Here is a 20,053-nt window from a genome sequence, read left to right as displayed (position 1 = left end):
GTATATATCCCAGTACAATTCTTGGCATGCCAAGATGCTTGATAAATGATAACCATTGGCACTGTTGCTATGATTGTTCGGGAGAGGTAGTGAGTTAGCATAGAATCCACAGGAACCCAGGCTCTTGCGTGAGCCCTTAGAACCAAAGAAGAGAAAACACTGTGAGTGAAAAGCATTCCTAATGTCCTAATGAGACCCCCAGGGAAGCCCAAAGAGCAGACGGGCTCATAGAGCTGCCAGAGAAGGGGAGAGAAGGCTGCAAAGGATACATCCATCAGAGCCACGATGCTCCGGCACTCATCCAAAGAGAACGTGTCCCCTGGAGCTCCTGGGGGTGGAGAACGGGAAGGATGGAAATGTTGGGGGTGGGGGTGACACTAGACTGGCTCAGCAGTGGGGATGAGGGTGGGGCCAGTAGGCCTGTGGGGTCTGACCTTACCTTTCAGGAGCTCCTGGTTGAGAAGGCTCTGAAGCTGGGTGGCATCCATGTTCAGTCCCTGATCCAAACAAGAGAGGAACGCAGAAATCCCGTCAGTGCTCAGGAGCTGAGGGGCACGCCTGCCTTCCTCTGTAGAAGTGCTCAGACTTCCAAGCCTTCGGTTCCCACCCAGCGCCCATCTAGCCTGTCATGAAGCCTTTCCCAATTGCTCCAGGTCACGGTGATGCTCCCCCCCGAACGTCTGTAGTGCTCATCACTCCTGACATTTGATAGCACGCGTGGGTTGCCTTGCACTTCTCTCTTCCTTTGCTATTGGACAGAAAGCAGTAGTTTCTTCCTCTCCACCATACATGGCACTTGGGAACCCCTCGGGAGAAGTGTTGAATGAATCGACACAGCCCTGTAGGTGTGTTTTCCCATCTGCTTCCAGAAAGGGATGGAGAGAAAATAGGACTGTTGAGAGAGTGAGTGTGAGCATGAGCATGTGTGTGCGCGCAGAGGAGATGAAAGTGTCAGGAATCTAGGCTAAGAGAAGCTGATCTAATGGAGCACATTACTTAGCATTAGTCTTCCTAGCCACTGAACCATAAAGGAAGTCAAGGTTTTCCTTGGATTAAAAACAGGAAGAAATGGAGGCTGAGGGGAGAGAAACTTTTTCCAGCCTGAACTTCTGAAGTTGTTAACTGCATTCAGTCTTCTCCCAGGGACATTGAGCAGCTTTGTGGGGGGCGTCTTCCACGATGATGCCACAGAGAAGAAGAGCGGTGCTGCGCACGGCCATTTCTCACATGCAGGCCGGTAAAAGCTGAGGGGCTGATGTGACATCAGCATCCTGGGAGAGCTTCACGTGGGGGAAGGAGCCAGAGTGAGGTCCCTCAGCAGATGGCTTTGCAGAGTGGGACGGGGTCGGGGGGAAGAAGGTGTCTCTTTGGGTTCTTCTGAGAATGGACACCCCACAGACCCACAGACATGCTGTCCTCGGGGTTGGTTGGCCTCACCACCTAACTGACAGCAAGAGCAGCCCCACAGCCTGTCCTCAGGGAAGAACCCCTTTCATTGCCCCTGAGAAAAACATGCTGCCAGTGTTTGAAATTGGCCCTCAGGCCATGCCTCCAACATCTCATCGGCTGGGTTACATCAGAACAGTCGCACTGTGCGCCCACGATCAACAGAGTTTTTTCCTCCAAAGAATCATGGCACCTAACTTGCAGAGCCGTTGGCAAGGAACTCTAACTTATGTGGAGTCACCAACTAGAATATAAGTAGCTTTGGGACACGGACCATGTCTCCTTCCTTCTGCATGTCTCTCTACCCTAGGACAGTCCCTGACCTGGACCAAAACGTTTGAGGAAATGAGGATAGGAATGGAGATGAAGATTGCCTTAAACAAATACCCAAAGAATTGCACGTCTGTCTCCAGCACCTCCACATAAGATTCCCTGAGGACTGATGTTCTGCATCGCCAAAGCTTGGTGCGGTGCTGGGAATATTTGGTACATGTTTGCCAATTGAATAAATGGCTAGATGGCCATGACCTGACTCAGGGGCTGAGCATGTCCTTCCTTTCTCCCAGGCAGCCCCTGGGTTACAGTGGCGTCACCACTGTCACGGCTGATGTAGGTAACTCATGGTAGCGGTAGTGTGTCATTGAGTTCACTTAAGGCTAAACAGATACAAGAGATCAGGAGAGAGGACTCAGTGAGCGCGTGCACAGACATTTTGCTTTCAACTTTCCTTTGCGGATACAGCCTTCGAGGACAGTTCACGGGTTGTGCAGAATGACGCCAGGTTGGCCCTGTTCCAGGGTGCTCAGCCAGGGGCTGAAAAGGGGGTGCAGTCCAGTCTATTCCACTTCTGAGCTGTGCACCTTGGCACAGAGCTGCATGCGTCTTTTAATTCCTACAAAGGCCCCATCTAGGCTACCAGTTACCCTCGACGAGGAGACCTTTGGTGGTTGTTTGGAAAAACCCTGATTAGAGGGAATCTGTACCATTTGTCATGTGACAAATTATATTTTTTAATTCAGATGTGCAGGTGCATGAGCCACGTTGCGGATTTTGCCATCTGCCCCTGAAGGAAGCCTGGTCTCAGGTATCCTAATTAGGTCCTGCTGATTGCCTCGGGGCAGTAAACTTAGTTTGGACATCTGCTCTGGGGAAGCTAATCTGTTTTAATGCAATGCAGATTGACTGAGCACCTTCTCAGGGCCAAGGACAGTGATAGATATTGGGGACAAGGAATGCATATAATGCCATCCCTGCCTTTGGGAGCTCACAGACTGGGGATAATCACCTGGGCAGACCTTGTCTTGCATCAAGTGAAGTGCCTTCTGAATCAGCCCAGATGTGGACCTGAATCCTGGGCCCATATTGATTTCAAGGAGGTCCATATTGAGCGGCTCCTTAAAACATATTCCCCTCACGACAGGCACATTCTTCGTTTCTCCTTGCTTTTCCCTCTGGGCCCAGGCTGCCTGAATAATTCCCTTTTAAGCTGCCTCCTAGTTACCCCATTAGCCCTCTGAATGCCTCGCATCCTTCCTGTCCCTGGCCTCTGCCTGGCCCAAGACTGGCATGGTACACATGGTCATATCTATCTATCTATGACTTTGCACTTCCCAAACCAACATGACTATTAATGGCAAAAGGCCCATTGTGCAGAGCCCTTGGCAGCTGTTTTTATCCTGGCAAGTCAAGGAGTTCTTTATAACGGTTTATTAAACCATTAAGAAAATCCTTTGTGCACATAGGTGGCTTGGCAGGAAAAACACGGCTGGTGTTTTCTGAAGCTGGCTGGCTCCCGGGAGGAATGATGCCAAGCGAAGTGGCAGAGCAGAAGGAAAGATTTCAGGGGGTATTGCCAGTTATTTGTTTAAAGATTTATTTATTTTTTTTTAATAAAGATTTTATTTATTTAACTGACAGAGAGAGAGAGAGAGACAGCTAGAGAAAGAACACAAGCAGGGGGAGTGGGAGAGGGGGAAGCAGGCTCCCCGCGGAGCAGGGAGCCCGATGCGGGGCTGGATCCCAGGACCCTGGGATCATGACCTGAGCCGAAGGCAGCCGCTTAACCAACTGAGCCACCCAGGTGCCCCTGTTTAAAGATTTAAAATACTCCCCCACCCCCATCATTAGCCCCACCCTCACCAAGCTCTGCATTCCAGCCCAGATGTCACCCAGCTAGGATGCCACTTCTATCCAGGGCTTGGTAACCAGATCGGTTCTGGAGACATCCAGGGAGAGAGGTTGACAAAATGACCCACCAAGTCACTTTTCTTCTCTGTATCCTGATAAGAGCCTGGTGGCTCCATCACTCATCCCCGTGCTAAGTACTGTACCTGTTGATCATATCTGTGGAAGATGCTTTCTTGGGAGCCATTTTCCGGAAGACTTGCCCGGATCAAAGGGAAAAGAGTCAATATCAAATTTCTGAGGAAAGAAGCTATCTGTCTGGTACAGCAAAGGCACAAGAACCACTCCCCACACCTGGATCTGAGTCAGAGGCTTCATCCAGCAATTGGATAAAACTTGTAGGGGAATGAGAACACCAAAGTTTGTGGAAGGAAGATGACTGGGTCCAGCCTGACCTTGGAGGCTTGGTCTTTTCCCCCCTGCCCCGCCCCTTTGAGCCATCATCAGCCCATTACGGTGTCTCTGTTTTCATTGGGCAGTGCTGAGGTAAGAAGGAGACAGAAGTTCTTGGGGATAGGATGTGGCCAATGAAGCCTTCACATACCTACCTTTGGTGCTGTGAGGTTGAAATTGCTGCCCAGATTCCTAGAAAAACAGGGAAACAGTGTGACAAGGATGAATGGCTCACTATTTAAAGGCAGCTTGTATATGGAGGACACCCTTGGTGGCACTGGACATTTACACCAAGGATCTGAGTGAAGGGCCCTCAGCACAGTGGGATGTGACGTGGGCAACCATGACAGTCAGCAGACAGGTAAGCATCATAACCACTTGTCCAGTCCTTTGACTGGCCACCATCTGGTCTTCAAACTATTTAGCAAATGGTTCCTTTCACAACCAGATACACATGTACGGTGACCCCCATTGCCAAGACAGCAGATAAGCTTTGTCTTATGTTCCAACCCTGGTGGTACAGTGGCTATCTGGTATGTCGGACTGAGGCACCATCCATGCTCACCTGTTAAGATGGCCATGATTATAGCAATGTCTGCCTCAGGCCCAACAGGGGATCAGGTGCCCAGCAGGATGTGTACTTGTTGATCCCAGTCTTGACCATGGACTTAGCACTCAAGACTCTCCATGACTGGCCTCTGTCTTTCAGGCCCATATTTCACGGTCGCCCTGATGTACCCCACCCCACCCCCTGGTCACATTTCAGACAACTGCCCTGCATGCCATGTATGATCTTCCTGGGCATATGGCTGACATCACTTATCTGTACTTCCCGGGCATATGGCTGACATTGTGCTCACCCACTTCCCTCATGCTTTTTTTCTTCTACCTGCACTACCTTTTCCTTTAAGCATTAGACTATGTTTTCCATCAAGGACTAGCTCAAATGCCATTTTCTCCAAGAGGCCTTCCTCAATCCCTTTTGCCCGAGGTGGATCCCTCTCCTCTGTCCTCCCATATGACTTTGCACTTCTCTTGAGCAATGGCTCCATCCTGTTCATGGTCTACTTGTTGGTTCGGACTTTCTCGCCACCCTTTGTGGTGAGCTTCTTGCAAGCGAGGCCCATGCCATGTCCCCTACTGACACAGCACCTGCAGCACAGGATGACACAATGTGTTTTTATAAAATTAAGTGGAATCAAACATTCAGAAGCCCAGCATTTCTGTACCTGTCACCATCTGGCATTTTCAGGAAGGTTCGGAGTAAAAACCCAACTGCTTCACTGTGGGCAGAGGTGACCACCACGTAGGTCCCAGTGCTCAGACTGAAGTACTTTGTGAGGTTGCTCTTGGTTTTAAAAACTATGCCCTCGATAGCATTTCTGAATTGAGAAAAGAAGGTGGGTGGCAACCTCTTCCAGAAGGGCTGGAACTGGAGGGAAACATGAAGATAATCAGAACACCCCCTGTGTGCATGGGCCCAGCCCCAGAAGAGACCCACCATCTTCCAGACCCCTCTCCATTCACCAAAACAGCATTACAGTCCCTGAAAAGGGAGACAGTGCTTACCTGGATTTTCAAAATGCCACAGAATTCAGACTGTTATTTAATATAGATGCTGACACCACAACGAATGCAAAAAAGATATGGTACATGGTTTTATCTCATTAGGTCCCATAGTATCCTGGGTTTGGGTGTTACTGTCTCTGCTAATAAAGACTTCCATGGAAACCAGTGAAATTGTTCCGACACTGAATTACTTTTGGAGCCCCTGCCACCCCTTCTCTCCTGAACCTTTTACAGTACTCTTTGGACTGTGTAGCTCAGCAGAGTTGGACTCCTCCCTTCCCTCCATTTTGTCTCCCAGCAGAGCCCTGGAATTCCTTCTCATTGGCGAATAATAGGCTCTGATCATTTTCCTTTTATTTCAATATTTTCTTAAAGATAAAACAATAAATATAATGCAGTTCCCATTACCAGATGTCACATGCATATTACATAATAAAAACCCCTTACTAAATAAATTTTCCCCAATACAGTCGAGCATGGGGATTCCATTTAGAGTGGTACGCAGCGTGAAATGATTATTTGTGAGCTCTGCCCTGGGAAGAAACAGGGAGAAAGGGAGAGTTTCTTTTCAGAGGGTGGGAACAAGGCTGGGCTACAAGATGAGACAGGAGATAGGTCACTGTCCCAGGTATGCAGCAAGGGCTGGGTGCAACCTCCAAAGTGACTTTGCTGATGTTAACAGTGGTCCCAGCAGGTTTGGAGCCTGACTTGTGTGAGCCCTTCTGGCAAAAGCAATGATGAGAACAATTCTTCTCTAGAAAGCCAATACTGTCCTGTGTCTCTGGGTTTGTATGTGTGTAAGCACATGCATGTGCACATGGGGAGACATTATGTATGGAAGATTGTGTGCTTCCTACAATCCAGAATTTCCCTGCTTCCCTGCTCTCCTGCCCTCCTCTCTCCATTGGACTCTTGAAGCCTTGCCCAGGCTCCCTATCCTCTAGCGCAGACTTGCTCAGTGGCAGCCAGAAGTATGAGTATGTGGCATGCTGGGAGGCTCTTGGTCTAGTGCAGAGACCCAGCATCAAATTAACGCAGGCCTACTGGCACACAGACCTGACCCTGTAGTTCTAGGGATGGGGCTTGTGCCTTTTCTTGGGTCAAATCCCCACTCCTCACTCCAGCTCTGGAGATTTGTTCTTCGCACTTGAGTGCCTCCCTTGAAGCCCTTCCAGAAATTCTACTCCAATGACCAGGATGCTGGAAATGAAAATCAGATCCTAAACCCAGCTCTGTGGCTGGGCCCCTGGTGTCAGTGGCCTCCTTGCTGCCCAATTTATGCCTGGGCTTCTGAGTATTCCCTGCTTAGAAACCCCCTGTCCTGGCCTCTGTCTACCTATTGGGGCACCCCTGGAAGGCCAGGAAGAGCTTCCCCGGACCCAGAAGCATGCTAGAGATACTACCTGTTGGCTGTGGCTACATCCTTGGTCCCCAGGCACCTGCATCTCCCCCGGCAGCCACAGCCCCTATCCATTTAAGGGGTCTGCATGCTTGTAACTCCATCTGTCCTCCATCCTTACTCTTAAATCACCCTGTACCAATGCCAAGCCAGAATATCTGCTCAGGAGAGGTGGCTATTTGGTTGAAAGAGGAGCTAGATTTGCCCTGAAGGTGCATTTGCAGAGCATGCATCCTGTTTATGGTGGATTCAGGGGCTGACAAAGAATATGAGGCTAAAGTCCCCCTAAGATGCCATTAGCTCTGCTTCTTATCTTAAATAGGAAAGAACGGGCTGCATCAGTCTTATCTGTCAGAGGCCAGATTCTTGAAGATGGTTTCACGGTTGCAGCCCCTCTTAGATTTCAAACCAAAGAACAGCTCGAGGGGTCCAACATTTAGACCAGGACAGCAAAAATATGTCCTGCACAGTTGATCTATTTGGAGATTCTAAGTTTGTATCTGTTACAGGACAGAGCAAGACTGAATTTGCAGCTGAACAGCAAGAGACGTGCCAAAGTTACAGGTGTTGGAAGAGGCATTAACAGTTGCCAATGCACAGCAACAGAAGCATGAGAAGGTGCTGATTCATACCTGAGGGTCGACCTGTAGGGCAGAAAAAGAAAGGCAGGTTCAAGAACTAAACAAAAACACGAAGGCAAGCAGATCCCAGCAGCCCAGCTCAGGGCCTTGCGTTCCTTCTTCCTACGGTCAGCCTGTTCTCTGCACACCCCACCGGATGGGAGCATTACTCATTCCCTGTGCAGAGATGTGAAAAGAAAACCTAACCTGTTGTAGGCTGTAGGGAACTCAAGGGGGAAGGATACGGAGGAGGAGAGTCTCCCTTTGTCAGCTCAGCCACATGTGGTTACTTTTTATAGCAATGATGATAAAACCAAGGGAAGGGCGAGATGTCAATAGGGCAGGGGTAAGACGGAACCTAGATCAAATGTCAGTTTCCCAGCATCAGGAGTTCCAATGCGAGGAAACGTCTTTTATTCCATCATGCCACTGTAAAATATGGCGGGAATTTGTTCTAGGCTTCCCGGTGTTTGTAGGGAATGTATGTGTGCATCCAAATAGGGAAATACCAACATTCTGTCTTCCCACGTGGCAGAAGGAAGCACTGAGGATGCACTTTTTAAGCCACTCTGCCATTTGCAAGCTGCTTCCCTGTAACCCTGAAAGCAGACACTAGGACCTGTTTCATGGATGTGGAAACAGTCCCAGCAGTCTAAGGAGCAGAGGCAGGAATAAAGTAAGCTGCTTTGCTTCCTTGGTGATTAAGACCCACCACCCAACACTGTCTTCCACTGTTGCTGTGGGTTTTGGTTCTTTTCCCCTGCTGATCCCCCTGCCCTCTGCAACCATGTGTACAGACCACTTGATTTGCCCAGACAGATTTTCTGGAGACCAAGAGTGAGCTGGAAGGGAGGTGGAAAGTCCCAGCCTTGGCAGGGGGGAGCTTTGGGGTGAAGATGAAATGGCTTGTCCACCCTTGTCCTTTTTCTCTGCCTATTGGGCACCACCCGTGTTTGTTGTGATGGAAGACAGAGCAGTGCTCCCGTAGGAGTTGGGAGTCACAGGACCACGTCAGGGCCAGAGCAAGCACCATGCATAGTGGTCATACAAGCAGCACGTACCCACAAACACCATCAGAGCCCTGCAGACTTCTGAGAACCTGGTGGCTGGCAGTCACATAGCATATTTCTTAGCTCAAGTGTGAAAGGAACCCAAGTGTCTCTTGAGTTGCCATAGTCTGGAGAGTTCTTTGGTGTTTAACTCAATCAGGATCCTGAAAGATCCACTGGGACCTCCAGGGAGCCTGAGGAGACCTCGGGTCTTAGTGCCTTTTTGGCAAAGCGTACAGCTGAGAAATGCATCTCTGGCTAAAAAGTAGATAAATGGGCTAGACAGCATTTAAAAATAGGTACGATTACAATTGTGCCAGGCTCCTGAACTATAAAAATTTGAGGCAACTCAGTTAACACAAGGCTGCTGTGATGCCCAGCTCTGGGGCGCCAGGCTCATAGATGGCAATGTGAACAGCATCCCCAGTCGTGCCCTGGGGCAGCCCTCTTCCCCTCTCTGGGCTTCTGTCTCTCATCGGAAGAGGGCAGTAGTCTTCATCAGGAGAGAGCAGCAGGACTACCTGTCCTGCTACTCTTTCTTGCTGAGAGAGAACTATTCAAGCCTGGCTGGGTAGACCAGATGCCTCAATTCCTCCCAAGCCCCTTTCCTTTGTTCTTCTCAGAGGTGAGTTAGTAGACTCCGAGGACAAGAGTCCTCTCAGAAGGCATCTGAATCACTTGGGATTCTTGGCTGGAAGCAAGGGAAACAAACCATGGTGGGATGAGCAAAAAGCCATTTATGAAAAGTCTAGAGAATGCAGCTGGGAAAGTGGGTGGGAAGCAGTGGGGACAGCTACACAGCTGGATGCCAGCCCAGGATCTGCCTGCACTGCCACTGCTGGGCCCCAAGATTTGCTGTGGATAACCCCTTGGCTGGTCCTACCTCAAAAGTCCAAACCCAGAGTGACCGAGATTGTGGGGATGGGGGAGGCGGACATGAGAGAAGCATCTAATTAGACAAGCCTGGCTCACACATCTACCTCTTTGCATCCAGGGGCTGGGGAGAGGAAATATTTGGCCTCTTTGGTTGCTGCAGTGGGAAACTAGGCCCTGCCTTCCACCAAATGGAAGAGCGTTCAGGTGCCTGGTGGTGAGGACAATGACAACTGCCCATTGCTGCGTCTTTCAATGTTCTTTGATGGCCTCAGTAGGTTTCAGGCCCCTCAGAAGTACTGTGCCAAACCCCAACCATTTCTTCCCATTCATTTCACGCAACTGGGAGGTAGAAATGTGCTCAGCCTATCACACATGGGCTGACCTATGGTTGTGACTGTTGCTTTAGGCTCAGTGAACAGGAATGAAGATTATTCCTAGAGATGCTAAATTCAGAGCCCCAGACACAGAGGTGATGGTTACGTTTGACTGAGGGCTTGGGGGACATCTGGTGCCCAATCCCCAGCTCTGCCATTAACTCTGACCATGTCACTTCACCTCAGTTCCTTCAGTTCCCCCATAAAGACAGGGTCTTTGTTATATCAGTGCAGAGAGGGTGTGGAGTATATGATTTAAGAACCATTCACTTTATCTTTGGGATGCATTAAATTATTTGGTAAAGGAGGTGGGAGCAGAGGTATCAGATTTTCTTTTGTAACACTTTTAAATAGTATTTTAAAAAATGAACTCCCTGATTACCTCCTCACAGTGGGGTGTGTGCAGACTTGTGGGTGGAAGGATGGTCCCTCAGGAACTGCAAAGCTTGTTGGGAGTGCCATGGTGGGAGGGGAGGCCAGGTGGAGAGGAAAACCTGACCTTGGATGAATGGCCAAGCAGATGCTTGCAAGCCAACCACCAAGCTATGACTGGATTTTGGTTTAAATACAAGAGAAAAACATACCTCCTGGTTTTATACCCAGGATTGGTTTTTTCCTTAAACTCCTTTCAAAGTTTAGCCAATGATTCTCTTTCATGCACATAAGCAGCACCCAGGGAGTTTGTTATAATGTGGATTTTCAGATTCTGTCCATGGAGGTTCAGATTCAGAAGGTTTGGGATGGTCCCAGGAATCTGCATTGTTACAACAGCTGGTCTTGGACCAGACTATTTTTTGGCTAACAAGCATTTGAGCCTGCAGCATACCAGGAAATGCTGACAAGTGACACCGGAAGGAGGTGTGTCCCACTGCGAGCCTGGTTAAGACTGATCTCCTGTCAGGCCCAGGTTTTCCTGTAAATTTAGAGTTGAACCAGGTGAACTCTAGAGCCCTTTGGGTTTGATCTCTGAGGTAGTTTAGTGAAATCTCCCAGCCTGGTCAGCTGTTCTCTCTGCCCAAGGACTGCACAAATGTCTGAAAGGGTAAGCCCTGATGAAGGCTGCCTTACCTTGAACACCTTGAAGCTTAGTGGAAATTTGTCTTTTGCCTTTAAATTTTGCAGCCTGACATTGACGGATATGATGCCATTGTTGCTTTCCATGCCCTCTGGCACAGAGAAGATGTACTGCGTGTCCCTCGGAAGTCCTTCTGCATGAGAAAGAGTGGTCAGTGGAGCTCAGCTTCACTTCTATGACTCCTAGACCTGGGCCATACTGGTTCAGAAAGCTCCGGTGACTTGTGTTGGAAACCCTGGATTTGGAGACCTAAGGCTCGGTCCCAGTTCCCACAGTGACTAGTTATGGCACAAGCTTCTTCATTTTGTGAGCCTCTATCTCTTCCTCTTAAAAACAAGGAGGGGAAGTATATTCCCCACTTGGTGAAAATGTTTCCTTAACTGTAAAGATGAGGGCTATTTTTATCATAATAAGTGGAATGTCAGAATCCTCGGGTATGTATGAGCTTGCGCATTGGCGATAACCATCAGAGCCTTGAAAGGACGTCAATCCCCAAGCACCAAAGGAAACACAGGAAAACAGGCAGAGAGATGGCAACTCATAGTACTCTAATACCCAGGTGTGCTTATCAGAGCCAGAGCAAGAGACAGAAGTAAGGTGATTAAGTAAGGTAGATTCAAATATGTAGAAGAATGAAGATAAGTCAAGACAGAGATGAATCAATACACATCAGCAGGGTCGGATCACAGGTTGGGAAGCTCTGAGAGGAGAATGGGGAGACACAGAGGCTCCTCCTTGTGAAGGTTGAACAAGATGATGCATTCAAGTGTACCTAGCTAAGGAATTGCTAAGAATAGACCCAATATATCATTTTGCTTAGTTCATTGATATGTGCTATATCCAGGGAAGGGGACTTTGGCCCCACAGTCAGACAGATGAGGCTCTGGAAGGTGAATCAGTAAATTTACTGCCCAAGTGTGACTTGGCAGTTCCTTAGAGTCCACCCATGGCCTCCTGGTGCCTAGATTCTCTGACCGGCAGAGTGAAGATCCTGGAGGTTGAAAAGAGGGGCACCTGTGGATCATTCCAGCAAGCCATTCTCAACAGGCAGGTGCCAAGGAGAGGGAATGGTCATGTCTAGGTGCAAACACACGCACACTCATACACACACACAAACTTGTTTGCATAGCTTCTCCTCTCGAGGATGTGTAAGCATACTCAGGTTCATGTTCACGGGGAGCTATTTCACTCATCTGTGTGGCAAATGGGGAGCAGGAGGTGCAGGGAGAATATGTGACCCTCCCAAGGTCACACTCAACAAAATTCATCTCAGGGGAACCCAAAGACAGGTTCTGAGGTGCCCACCTCTGGGATCTCTCTGTGCTGCTGCAGGATACACCAACCAACATGGGGCAGGAGTATTCTCTCTTATGTCCAAATGGGGCTTTATGGGGCAAAGTGATGGTTTAATCCAATCCCTGACTTTTGTCCAGTGTTCTTTCCACAGCTCCCCACCGTCCTGGGTAATTACTGAAGAGCAGTGAACCTGTCCTCCTCCTGGGAGACAGGTGGAGGTTAGTAGACAGTGGGAGAGCATGACAGGGCAAGGGAGGCACACTTGAGATTCTCCCACCCAGCCCACCAACAACTGTTTCCCTTGGAGAAGAACAGCTGTCCCTTTAGACTGGCTGATTCCTCTCCTTTCAAGTTCAGGCCAATGGTGTAGAATCAAAGGCCACTGAGACTTGAAGCCAGGACAGGGCTAGGGCTGGTGGCTTCCATCTGGCAGAATTACCAATGTCATAACTACCTGTGGTGTTTCCTGGAGTTGCATGGTTCTTAAACATCATTTGGGACCATATTTCATGAGGCATGTTTCCTTGGTTTAGGCTGACTGGAAATTGGTTACATATAAACAGGCAGGAGAAGTTGTCTTGGAAATCTTGACATGACATCCTGTTATAGATACACATCATTTTACTGGTTTTGTTCCTAGGATGGGGGTTCCCATCACTCCACTCTACCTTTGTCTATCAGTTCCAGTATTCATGGACTTACCCCTGTCTTATCCAAAGACCAGAGCCTTGTTCTGGCTCACTCACTGTCAAGTATACTTCTCCCTCCTATGGTCGGGAAGACAGGACTGAATAAAACTCTGGGTTCTGCATGTCCCTCTCATGACCATGAAGGATGGCTGTCATCTCTCTCTGCTCTGGGTCCTACATGGTGCTAGGAAAACTGCTGTTCCCTCGGATCCTTTGCCAAATTCATTGTTGAGATCCTTATCAGAATAAAATGGCTTCAACATCTAAAATCCCACCTTGTATAACACCCAGTGCTCATTACATTATATGCAACTGATAAATTGTTGGGCTCTACATCTGAAACTAATGATGTACTTCATTGGCTAATTGAATTTAAATTTTAAAAAAGGGCAGAAAATAAGAAAAAAATAAAATCCCACCTTGTGCTTTGATTAAAGTGGAGACATTGGAAATACTTTTCCTTTCTACTTTACATTTGTCTCTCTGCTTCTTGATTCCTTAGACCCAGCCTCCTTTTCACACACGCTAAATTCATTTAAATACGTTACTAAGTAAACCATACAACCTCTCAGGAAAATGCCCTTATTATCCTTTAAGAAGTGAGCACATGGCTGAGAATGTGTTTTTAAAACACCTAGTCCTACATAGCTGCCGAGCAAGGACACTGATGTCTCACCCAGAGCTCTAGAGTCAGGGCAGGGAGATTAATACTGAATTGCTCTTTTGGAAGACTGTGGAGCTCCAGGGGGACACTGTGGGTTCTAACAAGATGGTGTGGAAGACACAGATGTGATAATCAGGCATCCTGGCTTTCAGGAAACTATTGATTTCAAAGCTTTGGGGCCAATATTCCCTTTTACCATTAACATTTCCTAGAAGTTCCAATATTTCAGAACTGAAATACCTTTCACACAAAAAGAAAGCACACAAATAATTTCCCATCCAAAGCTTTTGTGTCTTGATGGGAAAAAAAAAAAAAAAGTCTCCTCTACATAGGTCTCTGCAAAGCTAATCTCTAGTCTCACAAAAGTTTAGGGAAAGGGGTAGGGATTGAGGGTGTGGCCAATAGGTAAAATTTTACAATGTAATTTTAAAAGAAAAATACCAAAACTCACCGTCTTCCTTATTCTCATACAGCAGTTTGCCTTTCGTTGGCCGTGGGTTTTCTGCCATTCCAGAGACCTGAGCATGGAGAGACAGACCACAGGGTGAGATCTTCCAAAGCACTGTGTCTCAGCAAAATGTGCCCCAGCAGGAGGCCTGTCCTCCATTAGTTCTGGGGGTACACGTGGAGGGTGTCATTCTACGTAGTGACAGAATTCCTCATTCTCTGTACGCTGGTGGCTTCCGAAATGGTCTCCAGCCAGATCCTCTTCCCTGAAATGGATACATGCTACAGGCCAAGCCATGTCTCCACCAGAGCCCCTGGTGACCTGGAAACCAACCTATCCCACTCTGCATCTCTGCCTTCTCCCAGTGCCTGAGTGGGACTGCGAGAAGCCACTCCCTTATATCCCTTATAGGCAAGCAACCGCCAGATTGTGATGATCTATGAGTCCACCTCTGAAACCCCTCTCAAAGTCATCCACTAACTTCCATCCCTCCTGCTGCTCTCCTGGTTCATGAATCCTCATCCCCTTCTTGGACTTCCCACTAGTCTCCCACCACACAGTCCTGCCCACTTCCCTATCCACTCTCCACACTGCCATCAAAATGATCTTTCTGGAACAGAAGTCAGATTCTGACATCTCCCTGCTGAAAACACATCAGGGGTTCCCTTTTCCTCTCAGGATGAAGTTCAAGCCCCCGAAACAGAACCTTAGCTTCTGCCTACCTCTCCAGCTTTACCTGAGCAGCTCCCTACTTCCCCACACACCCCATCCTTGAATTCTACACTCAGAACATGAATGTCTTCATCTCCTTGGCCTTCGCCATGAGGCTCCCTCTGCCTGGGATAGTCTTCTTCATTTCAGTCCTGTAACCTGAGGATGTCACTCATCTTTCCTCCTAAAAGCCACCTCTCTTGGAAACCTTGCTTGTCCCCCTGTGGTGTCCCCACTCCACCTCAAGAGTCAGTGCCCCTCCTTGGAACCCCCATGGTGCCCCTTACCACTCCTGTCTCAGCACTTAGTACCCCGTGTTTCTAGTGCTTCTTTATTTCTTGCCGTCCCTCACTGGACTCCTAGCTCCACGAGCTCAGTGAGGCTCTCACCGTTAGATCATCACAGGGGTTAACCCACTGCTTGGCACATGGGCCTGTAATAGTTTTCTGCTTGCTTAATTAATAAAGTTGTCCAGTTCCCTGGGATAATGTATTCCAGAAGCTAGTCCTCGGGTCTGTGGTGGAGGAAGAGGCCCTCATAGGCAGAAGGGAGCAGCTGTCCCTTCTTTAGCCCGCTCCTCATAGCAGAGACATGCTCATAAGCAACAGACCCCAGAGGCACAAAAGTGTCATGGATCTCTCTCTAGGAGTGGCTTGCATCTTGCATTGAGGGAGAGCAAGGCAGGGACCACCACCCAGGCTACGGGCCGCAGGCTGGGCCAGTCAGATGTGTTATTGTAAAATGGCAATTTTATAATTAAGGGATAATTACATTTTCTGCAGTGTGTAAGGGAAAATAAATGTAGTGTAAATCAATATGCTATCGATTCATGCAAGTTTGCCTTTAAGTGTGTGCGTCTGAAATTTCAATTATGGCCAAGATTAGGCCATCCGGCTCTCTCCATCCATCTCCACTCTTTAGAGAGCAGGGAGGGCATCGACCACCTGCATGGAGATGGTGATCATGTGGCCTTGTCACTTTCTTCCGGCCCCGCTTCTGGGGGGACGTGGTGAACCTAAGCACAGCCAGGTGCGTGGCCCTCAGAGTCAGCACTGCTCGGCACGTGTCTCGCCCTGCTGAAGGGCGTTCGGAAATCCCTTGCCCGTAGGGTTTAAACCCAGATTCTTAAGCTGGCATTAGTCTCTCTGGCCCCGGCTCCCAGCACTTCTCTCCCGGGTTCCTCTGTTGGCCCTGAACACACTGTTAGCATTCCTGGCTCAGCACAGTGGTCTACACGTCCCCGCCTACCTGGTGATCTCTTCCCAGCTGAATCATACTTTTTTTTCCCGCTTGAACTCAAGTTCAACTCTATCCGTGAAGCTTGCCCTAAACATGCCAGCCCATGGGAAGCTTCTCTTTCCTAATGTCTGGTGCCCCGGCTGCCTTCACCAGTCGTGTGATATTTAGCACAGGAGACGAGGTGGAATCTGTTGCCTCTTCTCCTACCCCAGGCAGATGCGTCATTGACATTTGCCCTTCCTGCACTCCAACCCCAGCAGCCAACCCCGAGTCAGGGATTCTGCTAACCACATCGCCCCCTGGGCCATATTGGCAGCTTGGGGTAATGACTGAGAAAGAGAACTGGAGAAGGCCGGAAGTTGCTAAGATTTACATCAGAAGAGGCAAAGGATACCCCTGGGAAGGAAGAAGGAAGAGAGGCAAGATAAAAGGAGAAGGGGGAAGAGTGAGTGGAAACACAACACTGTCCATGGTTCATGGTGTTGCATTTTCATTCCCCTTGTGTGGAGGGATTCAGCTGCTCTGTGTTCCAGGGGGCATCTGAGGTCCCACCGGGATCATTCTATGAATTCATGTTGCTTGCTACCCCGCCTTCCGCCTGCTCCCCCTTCTCTATCCCCAGCTCCAGTGCACGTTCATCTTCCATTTGCCAAGTGCCCACTTCGAGCAGGCACATGCCAGCTGTAGGGGCTCAAAGGGGATCAGAGTGGGCCCTGCCACAGCCTAGCCTGTGGCGTCAGGCCAGGTTCTGGGCAGCCCGGAAGTAGGGCAGCGTCACTGGCCAACTCTGCATTTGCCTTCCAGAACTCACTTCTCACTGTATTGATTTTCACTGCTGTTGGGTGCTGTTCACCTGTTTGTCTGAATGCTTTTGCAATTCAAGTCTTATACTCTTTCCCACCATCACCTCCACCTGACCTGCTGGCTGCCTGAGGAGCAGGTAAGCTGTCCCCAGTTGGCCCTCTAGGGACAGTCATCTCATTCTTAGTCAGCAAGGGATGGGGACCAGGGATTAGTCTTCTTGGCAGCTGGGAAATGCTGGCCCAGCCCCAGGGAACCACCGACCACAGAGCTGCGTCCCCACTGACCAGCTGGGGCAGAGAGCAGCTGTGTGGGATATGGCCAAGGGGCCTCCGACACTCACTCAGCTCCGTTCACTCCTTCTATGAGCAAGGTGTGAGTACAGACACCAGTTATACATCAGAGTCCAGATCAGTAGGGAGGATGGACAACCCAGGTGGCCAGATCTTTGCCTCAGTTCCCCAACTCCCCCCCAAATGAAATCTTTTCCTGATGGGGTCATTAGGATCAAAATCCCATGGGGTCCCTTATGGGATGAGGCTCCTTCTCTCCATCTCTCTCTGCCAAGTAAAACTTAATATTTGTCCCACTCCTTCCCCAACCCTTTAAAAAACAACAACTAATTCTGGGTATGTGGGTTCACAGTGCTAAACTGTAGCCTTCCGGGGGCTAGACACTGGATCTTGTCATCTGTACACACCCCACGGCACCCCAACACAGTATACTTAGTGGAGAGAGCACACAGTAGGGGTCTAATAGAGGCCTGGTGAATGGCATCATGGGAATGGGAGGCGGACGGACAGCCACACATAGGTGTGAACTGGACAGTAAGATCCACAGCAGGTGAGACAGATGCCGTCCTCCTGTGGCTGGGGCTCTCTGCACACCAGGCCTTCATGAAGGCTGGAGAGAGGTTTTCAGAAGCTATACCCATCACTCCAGCGTCCTCTCCATTCGGTGTTGCCCCAGGGGTTCCACAGGCGGATAAGGTCTTCCCAACTCCTCCCGTACTGAATCTGCAAAAAAACAGAAAAAGAAACAGTCAGTGCTCTCCAGCAAAAGTCAGCAGAAAGAGGGGATATGAATGCAGCTGCTTTTTACCTCCGAGGACTAATTTAACTTCTGACCTCATTTGGCTGCAGCCAGAAAAAAAAAATGAAAGGAAAAAAATCAATGTGTCTCTGCTGCCTGCATGGAGTTGGAATGAGAGAGGAGAAAACGGCCCCTCTTTCTGCTCAGCACCTCGAAGGGTAGACACAGCTTCATCATGTCGGACGAGCACCTCTTGGAATGTGGGCGAGCTGAGATATAATGGCAGATAAATAGCATGCGACGTTGTTGTGGGCTGCAGAGGGGAGATCTTGATGGGTCCCCAACCTCCCGCGAGCTCTGTCCCCACCAGTATTCCTATTCCACAGATGTAGCTGCTTTCCTGCCCACGGCCCACTGGGACCTGCGCCGGGGTCTCCACAGCGTGGCCCTGAGCGAGGATGTGGAGGAGGCTGATTTGAGCAAGAGTGGGACAGCCTGGGGGGCAAGACAGCCCAGGTTAGCCCTCCTCTACCCACACCTCTGTCGGCAAGCAGGTACCTTGATGGCCGGAACTTTTCTTCCTTCCTTAGTTCCCAGATATGGAGGCTGGCTCCTTCAGACCACGGAAGCCAGAGGCCAGGACCATTGATAAGTTATAACAAAACAAACTCAACCCTTTGAACCCACGTTCCCAGATCCAGGAGCCCTCAGCCTGGTGAGAGGAATTAAAGCGTGGTTGCGTTTAGCTGGACACTGATGAGTGCTGAGGTCGTCTGTGGAGGCCGCGGCCTTGCAGGGGTGAGGGAAGGGGCCCACCTGCTCTGTGGTTCCAGACCAGAGGCAACGGAGACAGCCCCGAGTGCAGTATCATCACATGGAAAAGAACCCCGCGTGTGGAGGTGGGGCTCGGAGACTGGTGCCAGGGGAGTGCATTCCGTCCTTCAAACTGCCCATGGATGTTTATACAGCCCTTGTCTTACACAGGAGGAAAGTGAACACCAGAGAGGTGAAACAACTTTCCCAAGGCCACAGCGTAAGTGGCAGAAGAAGAACTCTCATCCCAGCTACTGCCAGTCTCTGAAAGCCAGACTCTTAATTTGGAGATGAGAGCAGATAAAGGATACAGCTGCTCCAGGGCCCAGACCACTCTCGGGTATGGCCACAATCCTGACCTTGCATCTCACCCCTGGGCCACCTGGCCAAGGCAACATCATGCAGGAGCAACGCAGTCAGACAAGAGCCAAAGAACGCGGCTTGGATAGGGTTCTTTTGGCTTGGATAAGGTTCTTGTCCATCCACTTCTATCTGGCTGGTACTGTAGGGGAAGGTGCTTTGGCTTTTAATGCTACATGGGATGGGGGGGCTCCTGACACAGACCCAGGTTCCCCACCCCTCCCTGCCCCACCCCTGGGCACTCCAGGTCTTACACACAGTGTATTTATTAACCGTCAGTGCCTGATGGAGCCCATGGAGGAGGGATGTGAGAAATGGTTGCCCGGTGGCCCAAAAAGCTTAATGAGCCACCCTCAGTGCCTACCATAGTTGGGGCTCAGATGGGCACAAGGGAGAAGAACAGCCAGCGAGTGAAGGAGCTGAAAGCAGGGCTAAATGAGGCATGCAGATAAACACTCACCCCCTTGCCCAAGGGAGTCTCCGACCGAGCCAGGTGCATCATAAAAAATGCCAATTTCATTTATCTTCCTGTCTGTGTCCCGCCCAGAGGAGGATGAGCAGATTAAGAAACACACTGCATTTACAGGCTGGTTTAATCTTAGCACTTGTGGTCAGTTGTGACCTCCTCTTTTTGGAGGAGAAATCTTTAGCCAAGTCAAGTTCCTGGGCCGTGGCAGAGAGGCTCAGGGGTCACACTCAAGGCCAAGGTCACAACTACCTCTATGAACGCGCACTTGCTTGCTTCACCCTCCTGGCTACTCATTGTACCCTTGGTCCTGGTCAGCTGAGAAAGGGTACCCCTGGGCAAGAGGTGATCCAGGTTATCTAGTCTAGGATAATATTTCCTCAAATGCATCTCTTAAATGCTAGTCCCGCAGGCTGTTAATAATTAGTCCTAGGAGAAGTGGTTTCATGGCTCACAGCAGATTAAAACCAAAGAATTGTGCAAGACTGTTGAATCACAGATCTGTACCTCTGAAACAAATAATACAATATATGTTAAAAAAAAAAAAAA

General features: G+C 49.4%; 1 protein-coding gene across 1 annotated transcript in view; it reads right to left on the bottom strand.

Moving 5' to 3' along the window:
• Nucleotides 1–20,053, bottom strand: part of CAPN13 (calpain 13) — a 45,744-nt gene that overhangs the window by 17,426 nt on the left and 8,265 nt on the right. The window contains 11 exon segments of the mRNA XM_081797300.1: nt 270–328; nt 440–497; nt 3,777–3,838; nt 4,184–4,215; nt 5,253–5,455; nt 7,624–7,635; nt 10,979–11,118; nt 12,721–12,881; nt 14,076–14,107; nt 14,110–14,152; nt 17,764–17,923. Of these exon segments, the coding sequence (XP_081653426.1) occupies nt 270–328; nt 440–497; nt 3,777–3,838; nt 4,184–4,215; nt 5,253–5,455; nt 7,624–7,635; nt 10,979–11,118; nt 12,721–12,881; nt 14,076–14,107; nt 14,110–14,152; nt 17,764–17,923 (962 nt within the window).

This window comes from Leptonychotes weddellii, chromosome 10, assembly GCF_054177405.1.
Source record: "Leptonychotes weddellii isolate Sample4059 chromosome 10, ASM5417740v2, whole genome shotgun sequence".
NCBI classification, from domain to species: Eukaryota; Metazoa; Chordata; class Mammalia; order Carnivora; family Phocidae; genus Leptonychotes; species Leptonychotes weddellii.
The sequence above is the reverse complement of the archived record's forward strand: the minus strand, read 5'-3'. Positions and strand labels throughout refer to the sequence as shown.